Source organism: Trachypithecus francoisi, unplaced genomic scaffold, assembly GCF_009764315.1.
Source record: "Trachypithecus francoisi isolate TF-2019V2 unplaced genomic scaffold, Tfra_2.0 Lachesis_group2, whole genome shotgun sequence".
Taxonomy (NCBI): Eukaryota; Metazoa; Chordata; class Mammalia; order Primates; family Cercopithecidae; genus Trachypithecus; species Trachypithecus francoisi.
In genome coordinates this window covers 134,192,492-134,220,301 of record NW_022681465.1, presented here as the reverse complement: position 1 = coordinate 134,220,301, position 27,810 = coordinate 134,192,492, and the positions used below count along the sequence as shown (strand labels likewise).

Genomic DNA, 27,810 nt, shown 5'->3' with positions numbered 1-27,810 from the left:
CAGTTTCCTCATCCCTAAAACGGCAATTATAACTTATCAAGACTCTTGGATGACTAAGTGGAAAGACAAGGGTCTTCGTGCTTGGAAACCAAAGCTAAATGCATCAGTGATGACATGCCTACCTGTCCCAACGGCCCCACGTCAGCACGGCAGTTATTTGGTGAAGTGACATCCACCACCAAGCACAAGTGACTACTTTTTTTCCTCCCTTGATTATAGATACTAGCATTGAACTCAGAATAAACTCATGGAGCCCTTACTGTGTCCTAGACATAATCTAGACATAATCATTTTCCTCGAGAAACTCACAGTCCTCTGGAGGACAGTCACAAACATTTACTGAGCTCCTGCTGTGGGCCAGGTAACATGCTAGTTGCTGAGGATGGACTAGTGAACAAGACACACCAAGTGCCTACCCTTGTGAAGCGTTGAGTCTAAACATTGGAATAAGTCACTCTAATGTATAACAGAGAGAGCAAAAAGTTTCATCACCCCTTGAACTGGAAGCAGCTGCTCCAAGTGTTACATCACCAAGGCTTCTGAGGGCTTTTCTAGCCTCAGCAAGAAAGAAGACCATGACTTATGATCTATTACTATTGCTAATGATCAGTGAAGGCCCAGGCAGCAGGCATTTGTCATCCTTGTTACAATGAGATAAACACGATTGTAAAGGTATGTAATCAAAGCTCGGGGGAGGAGGAAGCCCAGGAGTAAGCCCTACAGACTCTAGCAGCATTTTGTATGCTCTAAAACCTTAGCAGGCTCTCATCCATCCGGAGAGCTCAGAACCTACAGCATCTCCAACCCAGTGTTTGCCACTGTAAATTGGCAGGACCTCTCTCTTAGCTTATCTCAGCTTCGACCTCCACCACAACCGCCACTTGGGATTCCTGCCCAGATTTTGCCCTTTGGGAAGAGCCTGTGACACTCTCAGGAAAATCAGCGTCAGGCTGTGATGGGCAGCAGCCTTTCCCGGATCCCATCCCTGGCTGACCTCATTCCAGATCCAGGAAGCCTGATGACTTCCTGGCTGCCTCAGTCAGGCTGACGCAGCAATACCCGACCACCCCCCCGACAGACATGTAAGGTACTCCCTGAACATCTGGGGGTGGGAGCGGAGCAAGGAGCAAGGGTCACATCCACTCCCTAATCCAGTCAGGAAAGGGCAGAGGAGAGAGCTGCTACACGCATCCTGTTCCCAAGTTATCTTTTCATCCCAGCCAACCAAGGCCTCTCCCATCACCTCAGTTTCCCCTAATGGCTACACACTTTGGGAATACAGAGGGCTTGACCACCAACTGATGGTTCTGTGTGCACCAGGTTGTGGCTGCCAAGATTACACCCAGTGAGTGGAAAGTTCCATAGAGGAATCAGGGAAAGTTCCAGTGGAGGGTCACAAAGTGCAATTGATCTGGCATCACTTGAACAAGCCTGTGAGCTAAACAGGACAGAGACCAAGCCAAAGTGTGGTGCACAATAAATAAGAATCCTCACAGTGGCTGCACATTATAGAGCCTTTGCTATGGACTTGGCACTGTGCCAAGTGAGCATTTTTGTTATTCCCACCACCTTCCTAGGATCCTCAGAAATATTGTCCCCAATGTACAAATGGGAAAACAAAGGCTCAGCAAGGTTAATTAACCCAAAGTCACATAAATAGTAAGAGTAAGAGTTGGGATTTGTTTTTTGTTCGTGTTTCATCACTGTTATTTTAAGTTCCAGGGTACATGTGCAAGATGGGCAGGTTTGTTACACAGGTAAACATGTGCCATGTGATTTGCTGCACAGATCATCCCATCACCTAGGTATTAAAGGAGTCGGGATTTGAATGGAAGCATTCTAGTTTCAAGTCCCACAACTTTACCCGGACCTTCCACTGCCTCAGTCACGATAGTCCTGTAGAGGCTGGGCGCGGTGGCTCACGCCTGTAATCCCAGCACTTTGGGAGGCCAAGGCTGGTAGAGTCCCTGAGCTTAGGAGTTGGAGACCAGCCTGGGCAATATGGTAAAACCCTGTCTCTACTAAAAATACAAAAATTAGCCAGGCGTGCTGGTGGGCGCCTGTAATCCCAGCTACTCGGGAGGCTGAGGCAGAAGAATTGCTTGACCTTGGGAGGCAGAGGTTGCAGTGAGCTAGGATTGCACCACTGCACTACAGCCTGGGCAACAGAGCAAGACTCTGTCTCCAAAAGGAAAAAAAAAAAAAAAAAACCAGCCCTGTAGAGTGAATCAGAAAGATACCATCAGCCTACAGATGGCTCCAGTGATAGTGCCAGCAGCTCTCCTCTGAGGGGTGATTGGCCTCACCTCAGTTTCCTAGGAAAAAGACAAAGGAGGTGTGCAGCCTACTTTTCACCTTCAGATACCATTGATTGAGCTAACTGGATGCCAGGCACTGTGTTTACAAATGTTATTTCATGCCCACATCATCATTATAAGGAGGCACCCTCATGAGTCCCACTTTATAGATGAAGAAACTGTGGCTCGGAGACATTAAATAACAAGCTCTCATGGCTAAGGGCAGTGTGGGCTCCAGACATGGGGACCAGGTAATCTGGAGTCAAAGATTTAAGGTCCACAGACTTTGGACCCCATACCCTTAGCCTCTATGCTTTCTGCCTCCATCAGTGAGTTCCAAGCCTAAGTGTCAGAGATCTCTAGGAGCAGAGGTCTCAGGGATATCTACTAGAATATTCTACAGTGTATTGAAAACATGGGTATCCAGGTCTGCTGTGGATATGGTTTATCTGTCCCCAGCAAGTCTCATGGTAGAATGTGGCCCCAGTGTTGGAGGTGGGCCTGGTAGAAGGTGTTAGGGTCATGGGGTAGATCCCTCATGAATGGCTTGGTGCATCCTGGTGGTAATGAGAGAGTTTTTACTCAGCAAATTCCCATGAGAGTTTCCTCTAGAGCTGGTTATTAAAAAGAGCCTGGCACCTCCTCCCTCTCTCTCTCACTTCCTGTCTCACCACTTGATCTCCGCACACACAGGCTCCCCTTCTCCTTCTGCCACGAGTGGAAGCAGCCTGAGGCCCTCACCAGAAGCAGATGCTGGCGCCATGCTTCTTGTACGGCTCGCAGAACTGTGAGCCAAAATAAAACTCTTTTCTTTATAAAGTACCCAGCCTTATGTATTCCTTTATAGCAACGCAAATGGACTAATACAGGGCCCAACCTAAAAAACCCAGATCTGCAGGCCTGAGTGTCTGCACTGTTATCAAGGCCTATGAGTAATTCCCTGCCCAGCCACACTCAGGAACTTTGGCCTGCAGACCACACTCTGCAGCAGGCACCTGCTTTTCACCGGGACCCTAGTAATTCTGATTCAGGGAGTGGGCAGATTACAGTTTGAGAGAAACACAGGCTCAGAAGGACCCTGAAGGTCCTTCCAGCAATAGGATTCTGTGGCCACTTCCCTCCCTTCCTCCAACTGCTGTTCCTGGTAATGTGCCCATGTCACAGTTGCAATCCTCTCAGATGGCCTGGGGATGGAGGAGAGGCTGGCACAAGCCCCAGCACTGTCAGCGGACTGCAGCTTTGTTGCTGGGGGAACGTCTGAGAATGTGGTTCCAGGGGCCCTCCCCGCCCCCACCGCTAATTCCTTTAGCTGCCCCCTTCCAAACACCACCAGTTGTTTATCCTTCTAGGAGCCTTGCTTGATCTAATTTGCTGAATGTTAGCGCTGGCAAAGGCAGAACTCAGCCAGAAGGCATGAGCCGGGACCCAGGAGGTTGGGTGGCCAGCCTCACATGCCATTCTCCATTCTGTTCTCCATCCTACTGTTCATTGTTAAGAGATGGATACAAATGAAATTGTACAGAAAAACCTGGGCAGGCCAGGCCAGGCAGGCAACAGGCAATTCATGTCTAACCCCTGCATAACTGAAGGATTCACCAAATGCATTCTTCAAGGAAGTAGGCCAAGAACTGCTTCCTGGGGACTTGTCCATTCAGAGCTAAACCAAAGGGGACACGTTCTACATCCCTCTACCCAGAGGTGCCCTAAAAGGTAACTACCCTGCTACCCTTCTTTCCTCTCCCCTTCTCTGCAAATTATATCCATGCAAAAGGAGTTGTGGGGAACTCCAAAGTTTGCAAAAAAGAGAAGAGAAGGCTTGTAGGTCATGTGCTTTCTCAGGGACAGGGTGCCCCCATGTAGCACCTGGATTAAAACTCTGGCTGTGCTGTCTCCTAGCTGTGTGGTAAGTGATGTAATAACACTGCCCATCTCACAGAGTTGCTGTGATAATGGACTGAATAGGCAATGTTTACTAATAACCAAAGCAGCATTTTAAAAGAACAGCTAACAGTCATTGATTGTGTATTATACGTCAAGCAAAGTGCAAAGTGTTTTATTCGATAGCCATTCCACACATCTGTACTGAGAACCCACTGTGTGACAGGAACTGTTCTCAGCACGGGAAACAGCATGATCAAAGCAAAGTCCCTGCTGTCAAGGGGCCTGCACTCCTCACCTATTGTAAATCCACCAATGATGTCAATATTGTTATTCCCATTTTACGGATGAGAAAACTGAGACTAGATAGCTTAAGTAGCTTGGCAGGGTTTAAACCAGGAACTGTCTGGCTCCAGAATCTAAATTCATCACAACTTAATAATACTGTTCTCTGAGGGCTTAGTCTGTGCAATGCCTGACATGGACATGGCATTTATGATCCATTCTGCAGAAGGAAGGCAAGGAATTCAAAGGTGGAAAGGACTTGCCACTTCTCGTCCAGGGCTGGCTGTGTGTATATGAGCCACCTCCTTCTGCTCCAGGCTCCCATCTCCCTGAGACTCTGCCCAACCTCTCTGCATCCCAGGACTTCCAACACAGAAGGAAGCTTTTAATGGTCTGGTCTACTCTCGTTTTACAGAAGAGAGGAAAGCCCACCCAAAAAAAGAACTTGCCCAAGCTCACCTAATGAGTTAATGTGACAGTCGGGGCAAATCCCAGCTCTCCTAACGTCCAGGTTCATGATGCTGGGGTATGCCCCTGACCTCACTCCCACTGATCACCCACCCCACTCCCAGGACTTAGCCACCTTTCAGATAGAGTAGGGTCTGTGGAGGGACCAGCCTGGCCACAGCAAAGACAAGGAAAAAATTTAATGGGGAGAGGGAAACACAGAGATCCACACAGCCAGGAAGTATGGAGCTAGATCTTAAACGTGGAGCCCTTGACTTTAAATTTTGAGCTTATTCCAGGCCATCATGCGCACTTTCCTACACATTCTCCTGCATTCATTTTCAAGCTCATATCTCCCTTTCTCCCTCTTTCACACAATCTGAGTCCAGGGACCATGGTTAGGGTATAATTACAGTGAGAGTGAGCCCTATGTTTTTGAAGGCAGGGCTGCTGTAATATAAGGGTGATCCATCAAATAGACCATGATGGATGATTTACTGTATGCCTCTGAAAGACTTTCTATATAATGAAAATCTGTCAGACATTAGTACAGATGATAATATGCAACCATTAAAAGAATGAGATAGATCTATGTATACCTAAAACAAAATGCTAAGTTGGAAAAAAAATACAAAACTGTATGCATAAGGTAACCTCATTTGGATTAAATATGTTCATATATTACATATACATATATATATACACACACACACAAACACACACACACATACAATTATGCATTTCAATTAAGGATACCTCCAACAGTAATAACAGATGGAGAATGGGATTGGTTGGAAGGGTAGGACAAGATAAACAACTTTCATTTTTTAAAGCTTACACATTCCTGCATGATTTGAACATTTAATACTAAACCTGTATTAGTTATATAATGATAATTGTTAACAAATTTTTTTTAAAAAAGTAAACAACTTACCAACGAGATACACCTCTGCTATTGACAGTGAACTACAGACACACACACAGAGTTTCCCAGAACACACAGGCTCAGTCAGAGATACCTTAACCCAGTGTAGATATTTAGAGAATGTCTTAATCTGAGACAGGCTTGGGAGAATGACACTTGACATCCCCAGTGAGATGGGATGCCACATCTTTTCACTGGTGTTTTTTTTTGTTTTGTTTTGAGATGGGGTCTTGCTCTGTCGCCCAAGCTGGAGTGCAGTGGTACGATCTCAGCTCACTGCAATCTCCGCCTCCCGGGTTCAAACGGTTCTCCTGACTCAGCCTCCCAAGTACCTGGGTCTACAGGCATGCACCACCACACCCGGCTATTTTTTATATTTTTAGTGGAAATGCGGTTTTGCCATGTTGGCCAGGCTGGTCTCAAACTCCTGACCTCAAGTGATCCGCCCACCTCAGCCTCCCAAAGTGTTGGAATTACAGGCGTGAGCCACTGCACCCAGCCTATTGGTGTCATTTATAAGTACCTATAGCTTCCAATCAATTCTCAAAGGGTCCAGGGGCCCAAATACGATTACAGACATTATACTTCTGTATTAGTCCGTTTTCACACTGCTATAAAGAACTACTTGAGACTGGGTAATTTATAAAGGAAAGAGGTTGAGTTGACTCACAGTTCTGCATGACTGGGGAGGCCTCAGGAAACTTACAGTCATGGCGGAAGGCCAAAGGAAAGCGAGCACCTTCTTCACAAGATGGCAGGAGAGAGGGAGCACAAGGGAAACTGACACTTTTTTTTTTTTGAGACAGTCTCGCTCTGTCGCCCAGGTTGGAGTGCAGTGGTGCAATCTCAGCGGCCTGCAAGCTCCGCCTCCCGGGTTCATGCCATTCTCCTGCCTCAGCCTCCCAAATAGCTGGGACTACAGGTGCCTGCCACCACACCCAGCTAACTTTTTGTATTTTTAGTAGAGAGGGGGCTTCACCGTGTTAGCCAGGATGATATCGATTTCCTGATCTCATGATCCGCCCGCCTCAGCCTCCCAAAGTGCTGGGATTACAGGCATGAGCCACCACACCCGGCCGGAAACTGACACTTTTAAACCATCAGATCTTGTAAGAACTCCCTCACTATCACCAGAACAGCACGGGGAAACTGTTCCCATGATTCAATCACCTCCCACCAGGTCCCTCCCTCAACACATGGGGATTACAATTCGAGATCAGATTTGGGTGGGGACACAGAGCCAAACCATATCAATTACATATCTATGTTCTTTTTTCGCAAGGAATATTCCTAAAAGGACATATAAGAAACTAGTAACAACGGCTGTCTCTGGGAAGGGGAGAAATGTGGAAATCTGGGGTAAAAAGAGACGTATCTTTCATTGTACATGCTTTTGTACTTTTTGAATTTATTTTTACTAAGATCATATATGACTTCTTCAATTAAAGTAACCTAAAGAACTGCTTTGGAGAGAAGAGGAGGCCTAGCAACCATCTGGAAGCTCAGCTGAATTCCTCTTGGTATCATCAGCTTGAAGATCTCACTTGATAGAAATCCTACCTATTTTCTCCAATCACAGGATCTTGTTTCCAGGACAGAAGAACAATCACTATGGAGATTTTTCACTGCAGCAGTGCTTTATGAGTTTTGGGAAGCGCCTTGAGTTTTGATGACATGGGTTTGAATACTGCTGCTGCTGCAGCTGCTCCTTCTCCAGGGTCCAAATGGAACCACCTGGCATGAGTCTCCAGCTCTTAAATCAGTCCACCCACAGCCTTGGTTTCTTAAGGCGTGTGTAGTGAGAAGACTGGGAAAGTAAGGCAGGTGGACCTCACCAGACGGAAGCATGCAAAACAGAAACACATGGACAGCTCACCCGGTATCCCCCTCCCTGTCAGCACTGCTGCTGGAATGATTTACAAGACACCAAGCCAAGTTCCCACTGCTCCAGACTGAGGGGATGGAGGAAGAGGCAGACTGAAGCAGGTCACACCTGCATGTTCTTTTTCCTCCTTCTTGGGACAAACTTTGTTTACTTGCAGACTGCAGGTGGCGGTGGCTGGGCTTGTAAATACCACTGTGAGGCCAGTTAGCTTGGCTCAACCAGGTCACTTAAACAGAGGGGATTTGGGGCCACTGTGTTATTGCTTCCCATCCAAAGCCCATTTCCTGCCTAATTTCCTCCAGCCAACTCACCATGCAGCATTCAAACAAAGTCATGGCCCAATTTATAAACAGACACTTGGGACCTGCAGTGTGAGAAACCTTCCATTTGTATAGGAGCCTGCATAAGTCTTAGCATGGTTTCACCAATGTAAGATGAGGAGAAACCCTTACATTTAAAAGTACTATAATTACAGCAATAATCTCTATCATGCCTAATATTGATGCTCACTTTATTGACAAGGAAACTGAGGGCTCCAAAATTACAATGCTGGTTTTCCCTCCACCTGTGTAAGGCACTGGCATCAGGAAGACACTCAATTTCAATTTGTGAATGAAAAAGGCAATCACTGAATGAATGAATCAATCAGGCAATAGAGGAAGAACACACAATGGAGCCACCTCCTATCAGCTCACAAGAGCCAATCCAAGGCATATCTTCCCAATTCTGCCTGCAATAACATCACATCGGTAGCTTGAAATTGATCATGGTGGGATTATCTTTGCCAGCATATTGGCAGATGCTACAAATCAGGGCTTTTTCCTTTTTGTCATAGAGCCAGTTTACACTGGGCTGAAGTGTCTCTCACTGAGCCTGTGTATTCTGGGAAACTGTAGCTCACTGTCTATCACTGCACAGAGGCACCACATAGTACAGGCAATCAAAACCCAGGCAATTAGTATATACAATGAGATATCAGGTTTTTTAGATCATCATCCTTCTTCAAAAAAAAGGGGAGGAGAAGGAGATTGAAAGTGGTCTACATAAATAAGACTTATTACGTCAACATACATGTGTAGATTCTATTGCATGCAAGGCATTAGGGCAGGCTGGTGGAGAGAAACAGATATGTGAGATATACTGCATATTCTCAAGGAACACACATTCTTAGGTAGAGACTATAATGTGCACACAAATCACGTGGGAATCTTGGTAAAATGCAGATTAAAATCCAGTAGGTCTGTGTGGAACCTGAGAAGCTGCATTTTGAACAAACTCCCAGGTAAAGTTGACGCTACCCACCCATGGACCACACCTAGAGAAGCAAAGGCCTAGGAGGTCACTGCATGCTGACAGTGTGCCGCTGCAAGTTCCTAGGTAGGATGGCTATTCACAAGCTGAATCCTCACAACCACAGGCATATATTCTTTTTATCCACATTTTACAAATGAGACCATTGAGACCCAAGGTCACCCAGCTGGTAAACTGCTACCAGCTCAAAGCCAGGTAGTCTCACTCAGAGAAGGAAGGGTCACTCCCAAAAGCACATTCTGGTGGGAACTTTTCAATTGATTTTCTGTCTTGAAAGTTATCCTTGCCTCTCCTTTCTCTTCCTACTCTCTGTTCATTAACCGTCCATTTCCTATTTCACCACCTCCAAGTATTCCCAAAGAAGAACTGAGGAGGTGTGGAACTAAATGCTCAAACTCATCCACTGCGAGCATATTAGCCATGTGTCTTCTTTTTTGTCTTCTGTTTCTTTGACATCTGGGTCTTGCTGACCATAGAGGGACTGCCCCTTCCAGGGTTAGCCAACTCCTAGAGATGGTCAATAATTTCCCAGCTACCTTGCCTTTCAAATGCAAGCCAATCAATCCAGAGTCCATACCCTAGCCATCTGTTTTATGGGGCTTTCAACCTCTGGGCCCCTATCCCCCTTCCCTAATCACCCCAGAACCAGGTATAGGACAACTAAGGACAGAGAGCCCATAAACCCCAGAGCCTGCTGAAATGATGCAAACTAGCCAATCCTAAACCTGCTTACTCTGCCTCACCCATTCCTTCCTGCAGAAACCCCAAGAAGGGCTTCTGTTGACATTTCTCCAGGCTCCCTTGGCCTGCTGACCAACCCCAGTGCCTCCTCAGGCCACCCCCATGGCACAGCTGGGCCCCTCCTTTTTCTGTGAGTATCACCATCTTTTCAATGGCAGTCATCTCCTGAGTTTTTGGCCTCACCATACCTAAATAATAACAAAACCTACATTTTAAAACATCAAGTTTCATCAGGAAAGTTAAATCCCAATGGATTTGTGGATTACCTAGGATTTCCCTTGCCCGTCCTCCCAGGCTCAGCCCCTCTCTGGGCTGGCTTGCACACATTCTCAATGGACTCCTTCCCAGGGTCCTTGCCTTAGCCTTGTCTGTCTTGAAACTTCCATTTCTGGGGAGAGTGCCAGGTGCCACCTGTAGCCTTAGGGTCTCTTACCTAATTCCCCGGCAGGTGCTGAGCGTGACGCTGGACAGCTCTGTCTCCCTCACTGTGCCGTGGTAAAAGCAGTGATCCTAACAAGGAGAAAGGAGGTGGTCAGGCTAAAGAACACTGAGAAGCATGGCAACGTTAATGTTTCAGGATGGTGATGGGTGACTCATGGCTGATTATATACCTACCCAACTTTATAGCACCTTACAACCTGCAAAGAGCTTTCCAAGACACAATTTCATTTGATTTCCATAATAATCCTTGGAGATGGGGCAGGGCAGATGTCATTATCTCCATGAAGCTGATGAAAAAGGCTGAGGCTCAAAGGAGCAAAGAGATTTGCCCAAGGTCTCCCTGCTGTTTGGGAAATCCAGTATTTTCCTAGTTCAGAGCTCTTTCCATGGCATGCTGTTGGCCACAGAAAACACTGATTCCTGAAAGAGCCTGCCTCCCCACCAACGTTATCTTTGCAACCCCCTGCAATGAGTTGAATAGAACCCCCTAAAATTCATGTCCCCCTCAGAATGTGATTTTATTTGGAAATAGGGTCTTGCAGATATAATTAAATTAAGGTGATGTCATGCTGGGCCAGGCGTGGTGGCTCACACCTGTAATCCCAGCACTTTGGGAGGCTGAGGCAGATGGATGACTTGAGGTCAGGAGTTCCAGACCACCCTGGCCAACATGGTGAAATCCCGTCTCTACTAAAAATACAAAAATCAGCCAGTCGTGGTGGTGCACACCTATAATCCCAGCTACTCGGGAGACTGAGGCAGGAGAATTGCTTAAGTCCAGGAGGTAGAGGCTGCGGTGAGCTGAGATTGCACCACTGCACTCCAGCCTGAGTGACAGAGTGAGATTCTGTCTCAAGGAAAAGGAAAAAAAAAAAGGCGGTGTCATGCTGAATTAGAGCAGGTCCTAAATCCAATGATTTGTGTCCTTCTAAGAAGAGGAAAGGACACAGGGAGACACACACAGAGAAAGAGAAGAAGGCCATGAAGATGGAGGCAGAGACTAGAGTGATGAAGCTGCAAGCCAAGGAACACCAAGGATGGCCAGAAGCCACCAGAAGCTAGAAGAGCCTGGAAGGACTCTCCAGAGGCTAGGAGGGAGTATGGCCCTGACAATATCCTGAGTTTGGACTTCTAGCCTCCAGGACTGTGAGAAAGTAAAATTCTATTGTTTTAAACCTTTAAGTTTATAGTGTTTTGTTACCATAGGCCTAGGAAATGAACACTGCCTACTCTTCCACAGCTCAAGATGCTCTTCTACACGAATCCCTCCACACCTGAATCATACTTGATTTGGCACCTGTGCCCATGAGGTCTGCTGCTGCTCTCCAGCCACTGTGTCTCACAGCTGTCAGAATTCCTCCATCACTACAAACAGCTGTGAGCACTGCTCTGTGCCAGGCCTGGGGCCAGCCCCTGGAGACACCATAGCCAGCAAATAGAGTCACAGCTTCAGCCTTCATGGGGCTTATGGTCTTGTGAGAGGCAGTCATTAATGAGAAATCCAAACAGATATAATTACAAACCAAAAGAAGGGGCTTGAAACAAACATTTCAGGTGCTCGCTGAGTGTTGTATAAGTCAGGTAACCATAGAATTTAGGAAGCAAATATGCACTGTTGAGCATGCTAACGCGCTAAACCAGACAGAAGGGGATGAAATCAGGACTGTGTCCAACAAATGGAGGGGTAACAACAAGAGACACATTCCTAGAGGCTTCCTCCCAAATAAGTCAAGAGAGATGCACTGGTCAGAACAGAGAGAAGGTAAAACCCGCAGGGTAGAGCCAAGTTTTGGAAAGATCTCAAAAGGGATGGATGCAAACCACATGGTTGCAGACACGGAAGCTTTCTGTTTTCCCCCACCTCTAGGACCATGCTGCTTGCAGTTGCTTCTTTGTCCCCACCGGACAGGGATGTGACCCAGTAATCAGCTATCCCATGTGTCCGTATTCTCTGGCTCCACCTCCCTCCCAGCTCTAAGCATGAGTATAGACGAATAATTAAATTCAAGCATTTTGGCATAGCCAGGCATATTTAAATCCAGGCATAAGCAGTTCCACAACCTCTCTCTGACCTTCAGTGTCTTTAGCCTCTATCCCCCAGAGTGGTGGTGAGAATATTGTACATAAAGGAGCTAGTAAGAGTACCTGGCCCAGAGTGGCAGGCAATAAACACAGGCAACCATATAATCATGAAATTCTCCTTTATCAAATAATATGGCCTCAAGGGACCTGGAAGCCCACCGAGAGGCTGAATCCAAAGCCCTAGCTGTGCCAGTGCTCCATCCTATCCAGCCAGTCATGCAGCCAGATCAAAGGATACAGGCCAAGCTGACACTCAACATGGCCTCGTTCTCCAGAACACAGGTGCCCTTTCATCTGCATATGATCCGTTGACCAGCAATGTGGCTTCTCTGCCCATTCAAGCTCATACAGTCAGGAGGAGGGACAGAGCCAACCCCGGTCTTTGCATCAAACTCTTCTGGACTTTAAACAAGTCAGAAGTCACCCTTGAGAAGCACAAAGGAAAGTCACTGTGCTGTCATTATGAAAGAAAGTGTGGCAGGCAAAACCCTCCTCCTGGCCAGGATTCCAACTGCTTTCAAATGCCAGCCTGTCATGTGGCTTCTCAACCTATCCCTAGGATCTGGGATTTGGAGGCCCCTCATGAAGCACTCAAGTCCTGAACCTGGTCCTTAGAACTCAACAGGGAAGCCACGAACCCTGTAGCACAGGATTATTCATGGGGAGAAGAGGGGCCAGGCCTGTGTGGGGTAAATGGGGCTCAGAGAAGTTGGAATGACCGAGAATCAAGGAGTTCAGAAACATATGTTGGTATAGTTTCAAAACGCTGGTTAATTGAAAGAACTGAGGCTAGGCGCAGTGGCTCACGCCTGTAATCCCAGCACTTTGGGAGGTCGAGGTGGACAGATCACGAGGTCAAGAAATCTAGACCATACTGGCCAATATGGTGAAACTCTGTCTTTATTACAAATACACAAAATTAGCTGGGCATGGTGGTGTGCGCCTGTCGTCCCAGCTACTCAGGAGGCTGAGGCAGGAGAATTGCTTGAACCCAGGAGGCGGAGGTTGCAGTGAGCGGAGATGGCACCACTGCACTCCAGCCTGGTGACAGAGCGAGGCTCTGTCTCCAAAAAAATAAAAAAGAAAAAAGAAAGAACTGAAACCCAGGGATGGCTGTGAAGAATCCCTGCACCTCTTCCTATCTTTGAATGGATGCTAAGAGTGTTCACAACTCCAGTTCTCTCGAAAATAGAGCACCTGACTTCTGTAACATACTTTATAATTTACAGAGCTTTCACATACACTATCTCATGTGAGGACGACACCTACAACTTACTATTATTAACAGTAAGAGGTCAGGTGGGGTGGCTCACACCTGTAACCCCAGCACTTTGGGAGGCCAAGGCAGGCAAATCACTTGAGGCCAGGAGTTTGAGACCAGCTTGGCCAACATGGTGAAATCCCATTTCTACTAAAAATACAAAAATTATCTGGGTGTGGTGGTGGTCGCCTGTAATCCCAGCTACTTGGGAGGCTGAGGCATGAGAATCACTTGAATCTGGGAGGTGGAGGTTGCATTGAGTTGAGATCATGCCACTGCACTCCCGTGTGGGCAACAGAGTGAGACTCTGTCTCAAAAAATAAAAAAAAATAAGAGCTAACATCTAACCAGGCATGGCAGCTTGTGCCTGTAATCCCAGTGCTTTGGGAGGCCAAGGCGAGAGGATCACTTGAAACCAGAAGTTCAAGGCTGCGGTGAGCTGTGATCATGTCACTACACTCCAGTCTTGGGGACAGAGCGAGGCCCTATGTCTAAAATAAAAGAGCTAATATTTACCCAGCTCTTACTGCTTGAACAACTGAGGCAGATTTTTCCCTTTGATTCTGACCATAATCTTATGAGGTAGATATTATTATTGCCATATTTTAAAGGGGGGAAATCGAAAGACGTTTTAAGTCATTCACAAGGTGACACAGCAAAGTGGAAACTGGAACCCCACCAGCCTGGCCCCAAGCTCCATCCTCTGCCTCTCTCAGCAGTAGCAAAGGAGGAACTTGGCTAGTCAGAGCTCTTTTATCCCCAGCTTCTCTAGCAACAAAGGAGTCAAGTTCTAGCCTAAGCCTTGCCACTTACTGGTTATCTGAACTTGAGCAAGTTACTTTTCCTCTTCTCTCAATTTCCTCATCTGTAAAATGTGGGGTTGGAAGAGATGTTTATGAATTCCCATAAAAATCAGTGATTCATCTTACCCTTCCACAGCCCTGCGAGTCAGATATCAGCATATCCAATTTACAAAGGAGAAAACTCAACACTAGTGTGGTCAAGGGGGTTGTTTAAGGTCATATAACTAGTTAAAGCCAAGATAACAACCTTGGCTTCAGATCGCAAACCGTGTCATTCTTTCTGTTGGAACACATTCACAGACCCATTCCCCCAACCGCCTGACCTAGATGCAGGCTGTCGCCAAAAGGCCTGGCTGATGAGTCTTGATAAGGTTGCCAGAACTCCAGCTACCCCAGGCCAAGTTTGGTAGTAGAGTGCAGTCTCCAACATTCGGGTCAAGGGCAGCTGAGTGGTTTATTCCATTCCCATTTTTCATTGAGATCTCGGCTCCCAAATGAGAAATCTGACTGAGAACCCCATGGGCCTGGGTGGGAGCTTTGCAAGAGTCTAGTAGCAGGGGATATAAGCAAACAATGAGTTGTCCGTCCCAAGGTTCAGCTAGGATGTGCTTCAGCCAACAAGACCTTCTGGAAGGAGGGGATTTTTGGGAGAGGGGGAGTTCTCTTCCAGTCCTCTATTTCTGAAAGGCCCTTACAACATCTCTGCCTAATGCACAAGCTGAGAGCACAAAGAACAAGTCAAGAATCACTCATGAAGTCATTGCATTCCTCAGCTTCTCAGCCTGATGGGGCCACCCCAAGGGAGCTTTCATAGCAGGAAGCGTGAGCTCATGGCAAATTTGTGGACTGAGACACATTCTTGAGCTGTGGGTATAGAAGTGGCAGGATCCAAACTCAGAGGAGGGTGTTTGAAGGAGGTTGTCATAGCTAGGCTTTCTAGGCATGCCTGTTCCCCCATCCCACCCCTGCCCCTGGAGGCAGAGAACAGAGGTCTCAAGAAGAGAGGAAAAGTTTTGACCAAGGAGCATGGAAGAATATGAAGTCACAGCTAGACAGCCTCCCTGGGGATGAGAAGACACAGCCCAACTTTGCTGTAGGCACTGGCCACACTACCAACTGCTTCCCTATCCAGGAAAGTCTTGGTGAAGAAGGCAGCACTGGTCTTCGCATTCAGCCATATAATACAGCCCCTGAACTACCCAGTTACTATGCTCCAGGTCTCTTGGATCTATCAAAAACTGTGGCCGGGCACGGTGGCTCATGCCTGTAATCTCAGTGCTTTGGGAGGCTGGGACAGGTGGATCACCTGAGGTCAGAAGTTCGAGACCAGCTTGGCCAACATGGTGAAACCCCATCTCTACTAAAAATACAAAATTAGCCAGGCATGGTGGCTCATGCCTATAATCCCAGCACTTTGGGAGGTCAAGGTGGGCGGATCACCTGAGGTCAGGAGTTCGAGAATAGCTTAGCCAACATGGTGAAACCCTGTCTCTACTAAAAATACAAAACTTAGCCAAGTGTGGCGGTGCATGCCTGTAATCCCAGCTACTCGGGAGGCTGAGACAGGAAAATTGCTTGAACCCGAGAGGCGGAGGTTGCAGTGAGCCAAGATCACACCACTGCACTCCAGCCTGGGTTACAGAGTGAGACTCTGTCACACACACACACACAAATTACCTGTCCTGTGTCCTTTTCCCCATACAGGGGTAATCTGGTGAACTAATCTGAGCTGTTAATGACTGATAGCGGCCAGTGTTATCTTGCTGGACACTTGTACTCCAGCAGAGATATTTTAAAGAACGGGCCTGGTACAGTACTCAGGTTCCATGGGAAGCTGCTGGAGGAGTCCTGAGGCGGAGGAACCTCTCCTGCTGTTCTCCACACCGCACCTCCCAGTCTGTGCCTCAGTAGTCCATTACGTCCTGCCCCAAAGGCAAAGGCCACTGCTGCTCCTGCCAGCGTGCATCTTCCCTTCTTTACCCCCATCTCACCAGCCCAGACTTTGAGAATGGTCACTTGAATCCAGGGTTTCTCAACTTGGGCACTACGGATATTTGGAGCTGGATAATTCTGTTGTAGGGGAGTGATGGGTCTGTCCTGTGCATTATAGAATGCAGATGCCAGTAGATCCTCCCTGCCAGTCACGGCAATCAAAACTGCCTCCAAACATTACCAGGTGTCCCCTGGGGTTGGGGGAACACCACTGGTTCTCCTGGTTGAGAATCAATGTCCTGAGCCTACAAATTCCAATAGGCATCCCTGTAAGAAGAACCAGACACCATGAAATGTGTATCATTCACTACCTTAAATGTCTACCAGTGGAGTGCGGCAAAGCAAACTGACATGTAACCATCTGAAAGACCGTTTTCTAAATGAAAGATCTTTGACATTGTGTAAACATCCCTACTCAAAAACAACTTTGAGGGAAAAAAGTGTCCAATATGAATACAGAAGCAAAATAAGAAAATCTTTGTAACTTAAAAATCACATTAAAATAGTAGACTACAAAATGTATATGCACAGTTATTACAACTCGGTAAATGTTATACATCCATTTAAAAAGGACTGATCAAACATCTAATTGGATGAGACAACAGGATTATGAGTAAGTCATTCCTTTTACTAAAACTTTCGTTAATATGTGGGTAATTAACATAAAGTAAAGAACATGTATGTTTCATAATAATTTGCACCAACTGTAATCAGATGCAATTACCCTAAAATAGTCTATGTTTCTTTAGCCATTTTAGTTAGCAAAGAAGGAGGAGCACCTATGAAACATCAAATACATGTTTTGCTTCTCTTGTTTGCTCCCTTGGTCTTCACTTGGGGGAAACACTTCCTTCAGGGGAGGGACCAACTCCATCAGGCGTCTCCTGAGGTCCTAGGAGTGGTGCTGGGAGAGGACAGCTGCTGTATAGACATTTGTTGACCTGAACTCACCTCCGATTTCAGTGTGGTGGTTTGAGGGTTACCACTTGAAGTATAATGGGTTTCTGTGTAGGAAGGAGCAAAAAGTTGCCTGCAAAAAATAAAAAGAGACATTTATATCATAAGTGGATGAACTCCATTCTCCTAGCAACAACAACTAGTGATTTTAACTGAACCAGGCAGGACTATCCCAAGCATCTCCATGCAAAAGAAACTGGGCAGCCACTAAGGGCTAAGGAACAAAAGGGAAAACCAGAAGTTTGCTATTAATTTTATATTTAATGTAAATTAAATATAATTTATCATCACTATGGGAACATCACTCCAACTAGATCGAATTGACAGAACTAAAGCAATGATCTTAGTATTTGTCTGGGTCCTGGGAAAACAGACATGCAAACACATGCAAAATTTCCCAGGGCCTATGAACCCTATTGTTACCTTGGTTGGTTTTTCCGGCACTGGATCTACCTATTTTTAGTATCAGCAGACCAATTTTTCTTTAAGGGAATACCTCTTCTCTGATGCATATTTTGGTGAGACTGTCAATCAAGGAGTCCTACTTGGCCCTGGCCAAGCGGTGATCTGGCCAGTGGAGTGATGCTGCCAGGTCTGAACAGATGGAAGCAATGCATCTGTTCTTCTGTGCTTGCTACAAGGGTTCCCTAAGCTTCCATTGCCTGCCCTTTCTGACGCTTAGTGGTTCAGATTCCCTGAGACCTGGTAATTCTATGTTACCCTTCCAATAAATTCCTTTTTTCTTTTCTAAACTTGGACATTGGTTTCTCTCACCACAGACCCCTTGAAGGGTTAAGTGAGGTTAAGAATCTCCTCACCAAAGGTCAGGCAACTCCAAGAAATATTCTTAGAATTTCTCTAAAAATTAAAAGAAAAATACAAGAGTCAAATGGATGTTTTCAACTATTAATAGTTCAGCCTCATTAAAGGGAGAATTTATTTATAGAAAGTCAAGGTCGGCCAGGCGCGGTGGCTCACACCTATAATCCCAGCACTTTGGGAGGCAAAGGCGGGTGGATCACCTGAGGTCAGGAGTTCAAGATCAGCCTGGCTAACATGGTGAAACCCCTTCTCTACTAAAAATACAAAAATTAGCTGGGCATGGTGGCGGGTGCCTCTAATCCCAGCTACTTGGGAGGCTGAGGTGGGAGAATCGCTTGAGCCTGAGAGGCAGAGGTTGCAGTGAGCCAAGATCATGCCATTGCACTCCAGTCTAGGCAACAAGAGTGACACTCCAGCTCAAAAAAGAGAAAAGAAAAAAAAAAAAAAGGAAAAAGGGAAAAAAAAAAAAAAAGTCCAGGTCCAGGGGCAAGAAAGGTTTCTAAAGGAAGGCACCATTAGAAATTGGAATCTGACAAAAAGAGAATGATGTGGCTCTATGTGTACTAATATGGGAAGATGCCTAAAATGGAGTTAGACAGCAACAGTAAAGTTCCGAAGAGTATGCATTTTAAAAGTCCATTTCATTGAAAATCAAATACTACACACTCTAAAGCAGGCATCAGAAACAATTAGAGGCCAGGTGTGGTGGCTCAGACCTGTAATCCCAGCACGTTGAGAGGCTGAGGCAGGCGGATTGCCTGAGGTCAGGAGTTCAAGACCAGACTGGTCAATGTGGTGAAACCCTGTCTCTACTAAAAATACAAAAATTAGCCGGGTGTGGTGGCAGGTGCCTAGTTACTCGGGAGGCTGAGGCAGGAGAACTGCTTGAACCTGCGGTGTGGAGGTTGCAGTGAGCTGAGATCATGTCATTGCACTCCAGCCTAGGTGACAAGAGCGAGACTGTTTCCAAAAAAAAAGGAGAAACAAATGACCTTTGTTGATAATGATTATCTCAGGAGTTGCAGAAGATGTTCACAATATAAGTTGCATATTTCTGAAGCTGGTTGACTTTTAAATTAACTGTTAGAGAGGTGTTTTGAAAACTGAAATTTTAATTTAAAACTGCTCTTAAAAAGAAGAAAATGTAGGCTGTGGCCAGCACAGAAAGCCAGAGGAATCTGCAGGGATAAACCAGGTCTTGAAGAGGGTGACATTTCCCAGCAAGAGAGGGTCATCGTGGAGGGTCTCTAGAATCCTTCTAGTGTCACTTCCAGCTCTAAGTTCTGGGATCGCTCAGATTTCCCTCCATCCCCAGTGTGTGGTCAGAAGGCAAATGCCACAAGAATTGTCTCCTGTACTATGTCAAGGCCTTCAACTTCTCGCCTTGGACAAGAAGAAAAGAAACCCAACAGGAAAATGTAAAAATAAAGCAAAGCACAAACCCCAGCTTTGTGAAGAGAAATTCTCATTCACACGGAAACTTTGGGTCAGTGGCTAACTTGACAGAATCTGTCTGCCAGTCCTTTCTCTTTCTCCTTAGCATCTAACTAGCCCAAGATTCAAGGGAGGAGTCACCCATTTGCCTGAGGGAGAAAAACTGTAAGCCTCATGAGGGCAGAGGCCAAGCAGTTTTGCTCACTGGTTTATGTCAGTGCTCAACATTTGTTCAAAGAAAAACCACTTAACTAGTTACTGAATGAATGGATGGATGAGTTCAGTGTACTGGGAGCTTCAGTGTCTGGACACTGGAAAAACTGAAGTTTTGATTCCAGCTCTGACAAATTTACTGTCTCTATGGCCATGAACAAGTAAACATACGTCTCTGAACCTTTGTTTCCTCTTAGACAAAAAAGAGGACGAAATACTCATTTGACAGGGCTGTGATGAGGATCAAACAACATAATAAATATAGCAGGCTTAATGCCATGCCTGGCACAAAGTGGAGCTCAGTAAAAGTTAGTGATAATCATTATTGCCTTCAACAGGGATTATGACAGAAGAACCCAGAAAGTTTCTCTAACTTTCCCCAGCCATGAACTTCCCAGTACATCACTTAAGAGAGGTGGTAAAACGCAGTGTGCTCATTCCTGCAACCCATTTCCTGGGTCTGCTTTCACAGACTGCGCCATGTACAGCTGGTCAGGAGTTCAGAGTTTAATGGTTCATTCCAGGTGTCAGTGGGGAAGTGTGAATTTTTCCACAGAAAATGCACTCCTGGTAAAAACATGCTCAGCCTCTTCTGAGGCTCAGCAAGGGGGGAAAACAATCATTCATCCAGTGACGTTACCCCATCATCACAGGACTCTCCGACCCTCAGCACTGAAAGGAACCCTAGAAATCATACAGTCAAACTCCAATTACACTGTGAGCTCCCCAAAAACAGGGACCTTGGTGTCTTTGAAGGCTTCTCCCCCGCCCCCAGCACCTAGCAAGCAGGCAGTACATGAGCATTCTGTGAACAAGTGGATGAGTGAATAAACTCGCAAATGAATAAATGAACTTTTTATCTCGTGTAGGAATCTGCCAGATGGCCATTCACCACTGGACACCTCCTGGGAGAGGCTGCTCCTGAGACTACCCACTCAGTAGTTAATTTTTTTACTCCAGATTAAAAACTACCCCTCTGTCACTGGCACCCACAGGCCTTCGTTCTGGCCTCTGAATCTGCATAAAACCACCTGCCGTCATCTTCCACCTAACCACCCTTTCTGAAGCAGCAGTATCATCTAGAAACTAGTTAAAAATGCAAATTGTAGGGCTTCACCCAGACTCATGAATCAGATAGAAACTCTAGGGTTAGGGCCCAGCCATTTGTTTGAACAACTCTGCAACTCCCCCAAGCTAGGTCCATATACGCCCATGTGTTCAGGTGCTGCTTTCAGAACCAAAGGACACTGCTATCCCACAGAGAGGAGGGCACATGGCCACTGAGCAGCCCGGCCCAGCCCAGCTGCCCCATTCTCTGACCACATCTTGTTCTCATCTCCTCCCTAACAAGCGGCTGGCTCAGCAGACCGGCAGGAAGCCGTCTGTCACCACTGGATTGCATTAGGATTTTCAGGAAACGACTTGTGAGTGATGTGCATCCAGAAGAGAAAGGACTGTGCAAGATTTCCCATTCCACCCACTCCTTTTTTCTAGCTTTAATAGAAAAGCAATTTCTGTTCTACCCTGCTGCCTCCCGCTCTATCTGCCCCGTGTTCAGGAGCCCATGGACAGGCAGAAATCAGTAGGACACTGCCACGTCTCAGCACCATTAGAATAGTAGCCAGCACTACAGTTGAGCAAAATCTGTGTCACTTAGATTCGAAAGTCCCCGAGCAAAACCTGCATCTTCAGACTTCCACCTAGGAAAATAAGCTACCCCCAAATACTGGTCATAAAACATTAGGTCACTCTCTAGGAAAGAAGAACTGAAACCTGTACAAGCAGCCAGCCCCAAAAGTACACTGCAGCCTGAAAACAGCTTGGACCCATCTTTCCTAAGGCTCAGAAGCTTCAGACTCAGGACAATTCCTTTAAGTTCTATTTATCATCAGACAAATTTCAAATGCCTCTCTATGCTAAACCACCCTCTAGAGAGGAAGGAGCAGTGACGCTAAAATGAATTTGCAAAACATCTTCTGGAGCTCAAACCTTCTTCCTCCTGCTTCAGATAAGCAGACCAGTGAAGATAAAGTGATAACAATTTCCAAATTACCTTGAAAAACACTCTCTGCAGACGAGCTCAGCATAGGCGAGCATCACTCTGCTCATCTCAGTAGCGAGTTTTGCTGACACCTCCTTTCTCTGGGTCTTTCTCTATCTAATTCTTCCAAGAGTCTCCAGATGATACCTTGGGAGGTCCTGCTTTTCTGGTCTCTCTTATTTCACCTGGAGGGTCTTCATCCTGCCTCTGTTAGTAATAATGTCCTCACCATGCGACTTAGTCCAGCAACTGCACAACACAGAAAGACTGTTCAAAAATACACAATCCCCTCCCTTCTCTAGGGAAGGATTAAGAAATCTGTATTTTTAATCGTTTTTTTTTTTTTCAGGTGATTTATGTTTTCAGGTTGTGGGAATTATTCTACTCCATTTGAGCAATTTTAACATTTTTAATTCTATTTTTCATGTCTAGCCTCCTAATCACCTTCCAAAAATCTAAAGATCATACTAGACCAGCATAGAGGGAAAGTCAGAATGCTTTGGTTTAAGCATTAAGCAGCCGCACTACGAAACTGCCCTTCCAAAGCCTGGAAATAAAGCAAAAGATGACTATGGTTCCTCTCAATGTCACACAAGTGTACAGCCAGGGCCAGGCGTGATGGCTCATGCCTGTAATCCCAGAACTTTGGGAGGTCGAGGCAGGTGGATCACTTGAGGCCAGGAGTTCAAGACCAGCCTGGCCAACAGGGCGGAAGCCCTCTCTACAAAAAAAAAGTAGCCGGGTATGATGGTGCGTGCCTGTAATCCCAGCTACTCAGGAGGCTGAGGCAGGAAAATCGCTTGAACCCAGGAGGCAGAAGTTGCAGGGAGCTGACATTGCACCACTGCACTCCAGCCTGAGTGACAGAGCCAGATTCCATCTCAAAAAATTAAATTAAAAAACACGGAGCACAGCCAAGCCTTAGACTCTCAGAGGCCTGCCTATGGTTCTCTGGTCTTTATGGGAAGAATGTGGCTTTGAAAGATGTACTATTTACAATTAATTACGGCAGCCCTTGCTCCACTCTGTAAAATCAGATGTTAACTTGTGAAAACTTAATAAGATACAACAGAAATGCAAATATTTTCATCTAGTAGAAAAGATAACCCCAAAGGTTATGGTTTTACAGCCCCTAGGATATTAACTAGTTTTGTATCTAATTTAGCAATCTTATCTCAGCATTCCTTTTTTCACTATTAAATACACACACACACCCACACAAATACATCTTAGTTTCCCTTATCCAATTTTAAACCAGTTTTATCATCTTGCTGGTTCCCCCATTAATTAGATAAATAAAACTTCGAGAAGTGCTCACTATGTATTTGCATGAAAATTGTTTTCACGAGAGCCACATAAACCCCCTCCATTTTCTAGACTGCAAAATGAACAGACTAATAATCACCGTCAGTATCACAGCGATGCTGAGGACCAAATGAGAAAATACTTTCAAATCCTAGCTCTTATAAGTAGTGTGAGTTCAGACTGGTCAGTAACTTCTCCATGCCTATGGTTTCTCATCATAAAAATGAGGAGAATGATAAAATCTACTTCATAGTGCTCCTGTAAGATGTGAGAATAGTGCCTGGCATATAGGAAGATCACATGACTATTTGTTAGATAAAATGAACAAATGTGAAAGAATTATTTGTAAAGTAGAAAGTATTTGCGCTTTACAAATATTGCTATCATTTTCTCCAGCACTAGCTATATATACAGGTGCCAAAATCTTGATTACTGTTAAATCTAGGTAATGGCTGTCTGAGGTTTATAATACTAGTCTCTCTCTTTTTGGGTTTATAAATTTTGACAATATTTTTTAACTAGCTAGGTGATATGGTGCAAGTCACAAACTACTCAGCCTCAGTTTCCCTTTCTATCAAACAGAAATGGCAATGCCCAGGACAAACAGGTCCTGGAAAGTGTCTCTGAAAAGCAGAGTGCTATTCTAATGTCATGGCCTGCGCTAGTCTAGATTTGGGACAAAATAAATTCAGTGAGTAATGTTTTGTTTTCTAAGATGCTGAAAGACAAGCAGGGAAGAGACAGCTAGAGCTGCTTCAGAACCAAGATTTCTGCATCAGTACTCATTCCACCTCTGACTCCAAAGGAATGGAAACAAACCAACGTGCCAAAGGCATGGCCCCAAAGCCAAATAAGGGACTGATGAGTCCAGGGGGCTGCAAGCAGACACATTCCTTTATGAGGGAACACAAAGGCCAAGGAAGGGGGAACTTTGGAGGTTGCTCCGAGAGTAAAAAATGGGGACCTCCTCCTATTCCAGGGACTCCCTTGAATAAGCACCATCGTTGCCAGAGGAGCAGCTTTGGAAGCAACACTCTGAAGGCAAAATGGCGCCATCCAGAAGCCTGGCAAAAGGCCAACACTACTCAGTATGTTTTCTTTAACTTCCTATTAAGGAAGTTTCCAAACAATGCATTAAGTCAACACTCCCTTTCACCAGCCACTTCCCATGACATCTTCTCCCAGTCCCCACAAGACCTGGCACCCTTCCGACTAGTTTCTGGTCCTGTGTTTTGCTATTACATTATATATCAAGGGATGTTTGGATGAGCACCACTGACTCCTTTGGCCAGCAGGGTCTTTACTTAACCCTCTTCAGGCCTCCCTCTTGGCTGCCTCTATGAAGATGGGTAACTCTCAGCACAAATAGAGGTGACTTCTTGAGACCAGACAACTTAACTGACAGGGACCTGAGGGGCCCTCAAAATGGCTCACCCAAGAAGAGTTCACAAATTTGTTTCCAGTGTCCCGAATAGTCCATTATGTGTATTTGTTGAAATCAGATAAGAACAGTTCTGGGAAATGAGGTGCTACCTTTAGTATTTCTGAGAAAAATTTAAAAGCGAAAATGGTGAGTAGGAGCAACTTCTCTAGCAACCAGTTTTTGGTAAAAAACCACAGTGTTTATCAGATTAGCTGATACCACAAAAACCTGAAGGGAAAGACGGATGTAAGAGGGTAGGAGGAAAGAGCTACATCATAAAGAAAAATGGTGTGGATAAGACACAGGGGAAATGAAGAGAATGACCCTCTGAGATCACTGGAGTTGTGAGAATATGCTTAGAGAAAAGGGAATAAGCGAACCACTCCCTGAAACTAGCAAACAAACATAAAACAGGTAGGTGAGGACCACAAACCAGCCTGTTACATGTAGGTGCTTAGCGCTTTTTAGGCTCTGATTAAATATCCCAGTAACTTTCATAAACTTGCCCAATGTTTCTTAGCATACTAAGGCACAAACCACACCCAAAGCATAAGTCAAGGATGTCAGAACTTGGAAAGCCCTCCTAGATCATAGTGGATACCTATTGTCGGAGCTCGCCCAGCATCTGTGCCACCTTCTTGAGATACCAGTGGCCCGATTTGTATTTAAAGAAATACTCCCTTCTCATTGCATTGCTGACTAGGGCACCTGGAGTTGATCAAGGTCCCTGCCCTTGCCTGGCCAAGTGAATGCTTCATGATATGCCTGGACAGTCAGAGCTCATCTCGGAACTTCAAGATGATAGTACATGAAGGGACCATCTATTCATTCTGGGACCTCAACCTTTCCAAACCTTAGTTTTTCAACTTTTCACTCATTCTATGCATTCCCCCATATCCTTTCCAAAAAGATTGTTTAGGAGAAGCGAGAGTTAGTGTGTAAGTTACAGAGTCTACCGCAATGAAACATTATTTATATGCCACCCTCTCTGCCTAACCCTGACCTCCACTTTTACAGATGGAAGAATCCGAAAAAGAGCAAAAGCAACTTGCCCAGCATCACACAGTTATATTTTGTTTCTAAACCCATCAGCTCAATGAACTAGAGTAAGCTAAATGTCAGTGGTAGACAAGCCAAGAGCTGGGCCATCCAGACACACCCAGAAGGCAGAGAGAAAGGCTATTCATGCAATCTCATGAATGACTGCATATTAAGCAGTATAATGTAGTACAAACTGCAGGCCACCTGGCATCAGGAGGCCAGAGTTTCTCACAGCTTGATTTCATCACTATTTGCTGGGGGTCCTTGGTCAAGATGCAGCACCTTTTCTGAGCATCAGACCCTGCAGACCGTGCATCTGCAAGTCCACTTGCTCATTCCACAAACATGTATGGAGGTCTATGATGTGCAGGCACTACGCTACAGGATGGGGCTTCAGCAACCAATGAGGCAGGCCTAGGTTTCCTTTCCCTCTCCTGGCTTGGCACCTGCAGTTCCCAAGTGCTTGGCAAATGCTGACACCATGCAGAGGGCAGGTGTAACTGTCTGGTCCCCAGAAGGCACTGTTTCACAGCTCATCTTCCTTCCTGGAACAGCTGCAAACCAGTGTGGTAACCAATTTCTAGTTTCTCCTAACAAGCTGTCTACACAGTTATGGAGAAGGGATGTGTATGTGCACACATGTGTGTATGTGCGTGTGTGTGTGTGTGTGTGTGTTGTGAGCAGAGAGCAAGACCAGTCTGGGGATCAGGAACTAAGGATACTCACTCAACATGGCTGCCCTCCTTCTCCAAACCCATATTCCTATCACCATATCCCAGAGAGGCCAGTTTGACCTTTGCATTCTTACCCAAGCCCCAAATCTAGCATCAGTGAGTCAAGAGATAAAGAACTTCTAGAATACAAAGAGCCTGACATTCCTCCCCACACTTAGATCACCCTTTTCCCCAGCACTCCAGTCTCCCTCCAAAGGAGTCCCTTTCCATGACTTGCCCTTCCCTTCCCCAGAAGGGAGCCCTTGGAAAAAGAAACCATGCTTGATATAATGCAGCCATTATAGCTCCTTGGCCCTTCTGGCCCTCTCCCCAGGGAGACTGATGCAAGAGGAGAAAATGTGGAGACTGCCAGTTTTCTATAAGGAGGAAAGGGGGGAAGTGAGACACATGGGAGCCATGGAAGAGGCTGGAAAAGAGCCACAAGTACAGAAGTCATAAAGACCCCATTTCTCCTTCAACTGGCTGAGGAAAGTCCGGCCCAGCTCCACCTACTCAATGATATCATTGTTTTCAACAAAAGCCAGTTTCAGAACCCCTAGAGAGGTCCCCAGTGAAGCCTCAGCTGCTGGAATGGGCAGAGGTCTCACCAGTTCCTAAGAGACCAAGTGCTTAGAATTTTAGATAAGGAAGAAAAAACAGAGAAAACCAGGGGAGGCACACATTTTGCTTCTGCTGGGCCTGTCAGCGTTATGGAAAGAGTACAGGTACTGCTTTTCACATAGGTTTTATTATTGCATCCCCACGATGATCCTGTCAAGTTGGTGACTAGGAATTATTACCTAGTCTAATTAGTCTATTGAGTCTAATTACCTATCCAATGAGAAAACTAAGGATCCAAGGAAAGAGGTGGCTTGTCCAGGGTCCCACCACAAGCTAAGGAAAAATCCAGGGACAGACACCACCCTTGCTATGGTTTGAATGTGTCCCCCCAAAAGCCTGTGTTGGAAACTTAATCCCCAATGCAACAATGTTGGGAGGTAGGCCTGATGAGGAGTGATTAGTCCATGAGGGCTCCACCCTAATGAATGGATTAATGCTGTTATAAAAGGGCTTGAGGCTGCAAGTGTGCTCTCTTGCCCTTCTGCCTTTCACCATGGGGTAACATAGCAAGAAGGCCCTCACCAGATGCTGGTACCTTGATAACGGACTTCCCAGCCAGCAGAACTGTGAGAAACAGATTTCTTTTCTTTATAAGTGACCCAGTCTCTAGGATTATGTTTTGCCAATGCAAAATGAATTAAGACAACTATTCTGCTACTTATTCAAGCTAGAAACTTTGGACTGTCCCTTGAAACCACCCTCTCCCTCAGCCCACATGCAACCCATTTCCCAGTTTCCATGATTCCACCCTATAAATATCTCTGGAATCTATCCTCTTCTCTTTATATCAGCTACCTCTTCCCTAAATTAGTCCTTCTCAAATGCATTTTGGATGCTGTCACTACGTGACTTTTAAAATATTCTTCATCCGCTTCCCATTGCCCTTGAGATA

The 27,810-nt window shown here is 45.8% G+C and overlaps 1 protein-coding gene across 2 annotated transcripts in view; it reads right to left on the bottom strand.

The window, feature by feature from the left end:
- Positions 1-27,810, bottom strand: part of ADAM19 (ADAM metallopeptidase domain 19) — a 98,816-nt gene that overhangs the window by 43,574 nt on the left and 27,432 nt on the right. For both annotated transcript variants that reach the window (XM_033180478.1, XM_033180479.1), the window contains exons 4-5: positions 17,300-17,378; positions 10,203-10,279 (exon numbers count right to left, since the gene is read on the bottom strand). In XM_033180478.1, the coding sequence (XP_033036369.1) occupies positions 10,203-10,279; positions 17,300-17,378 (156 nt within the window). The remainder of the gene's footprint in view (positions 1-10,202; positions 10,280-17,299; positions 17,379-27,810) is intronic.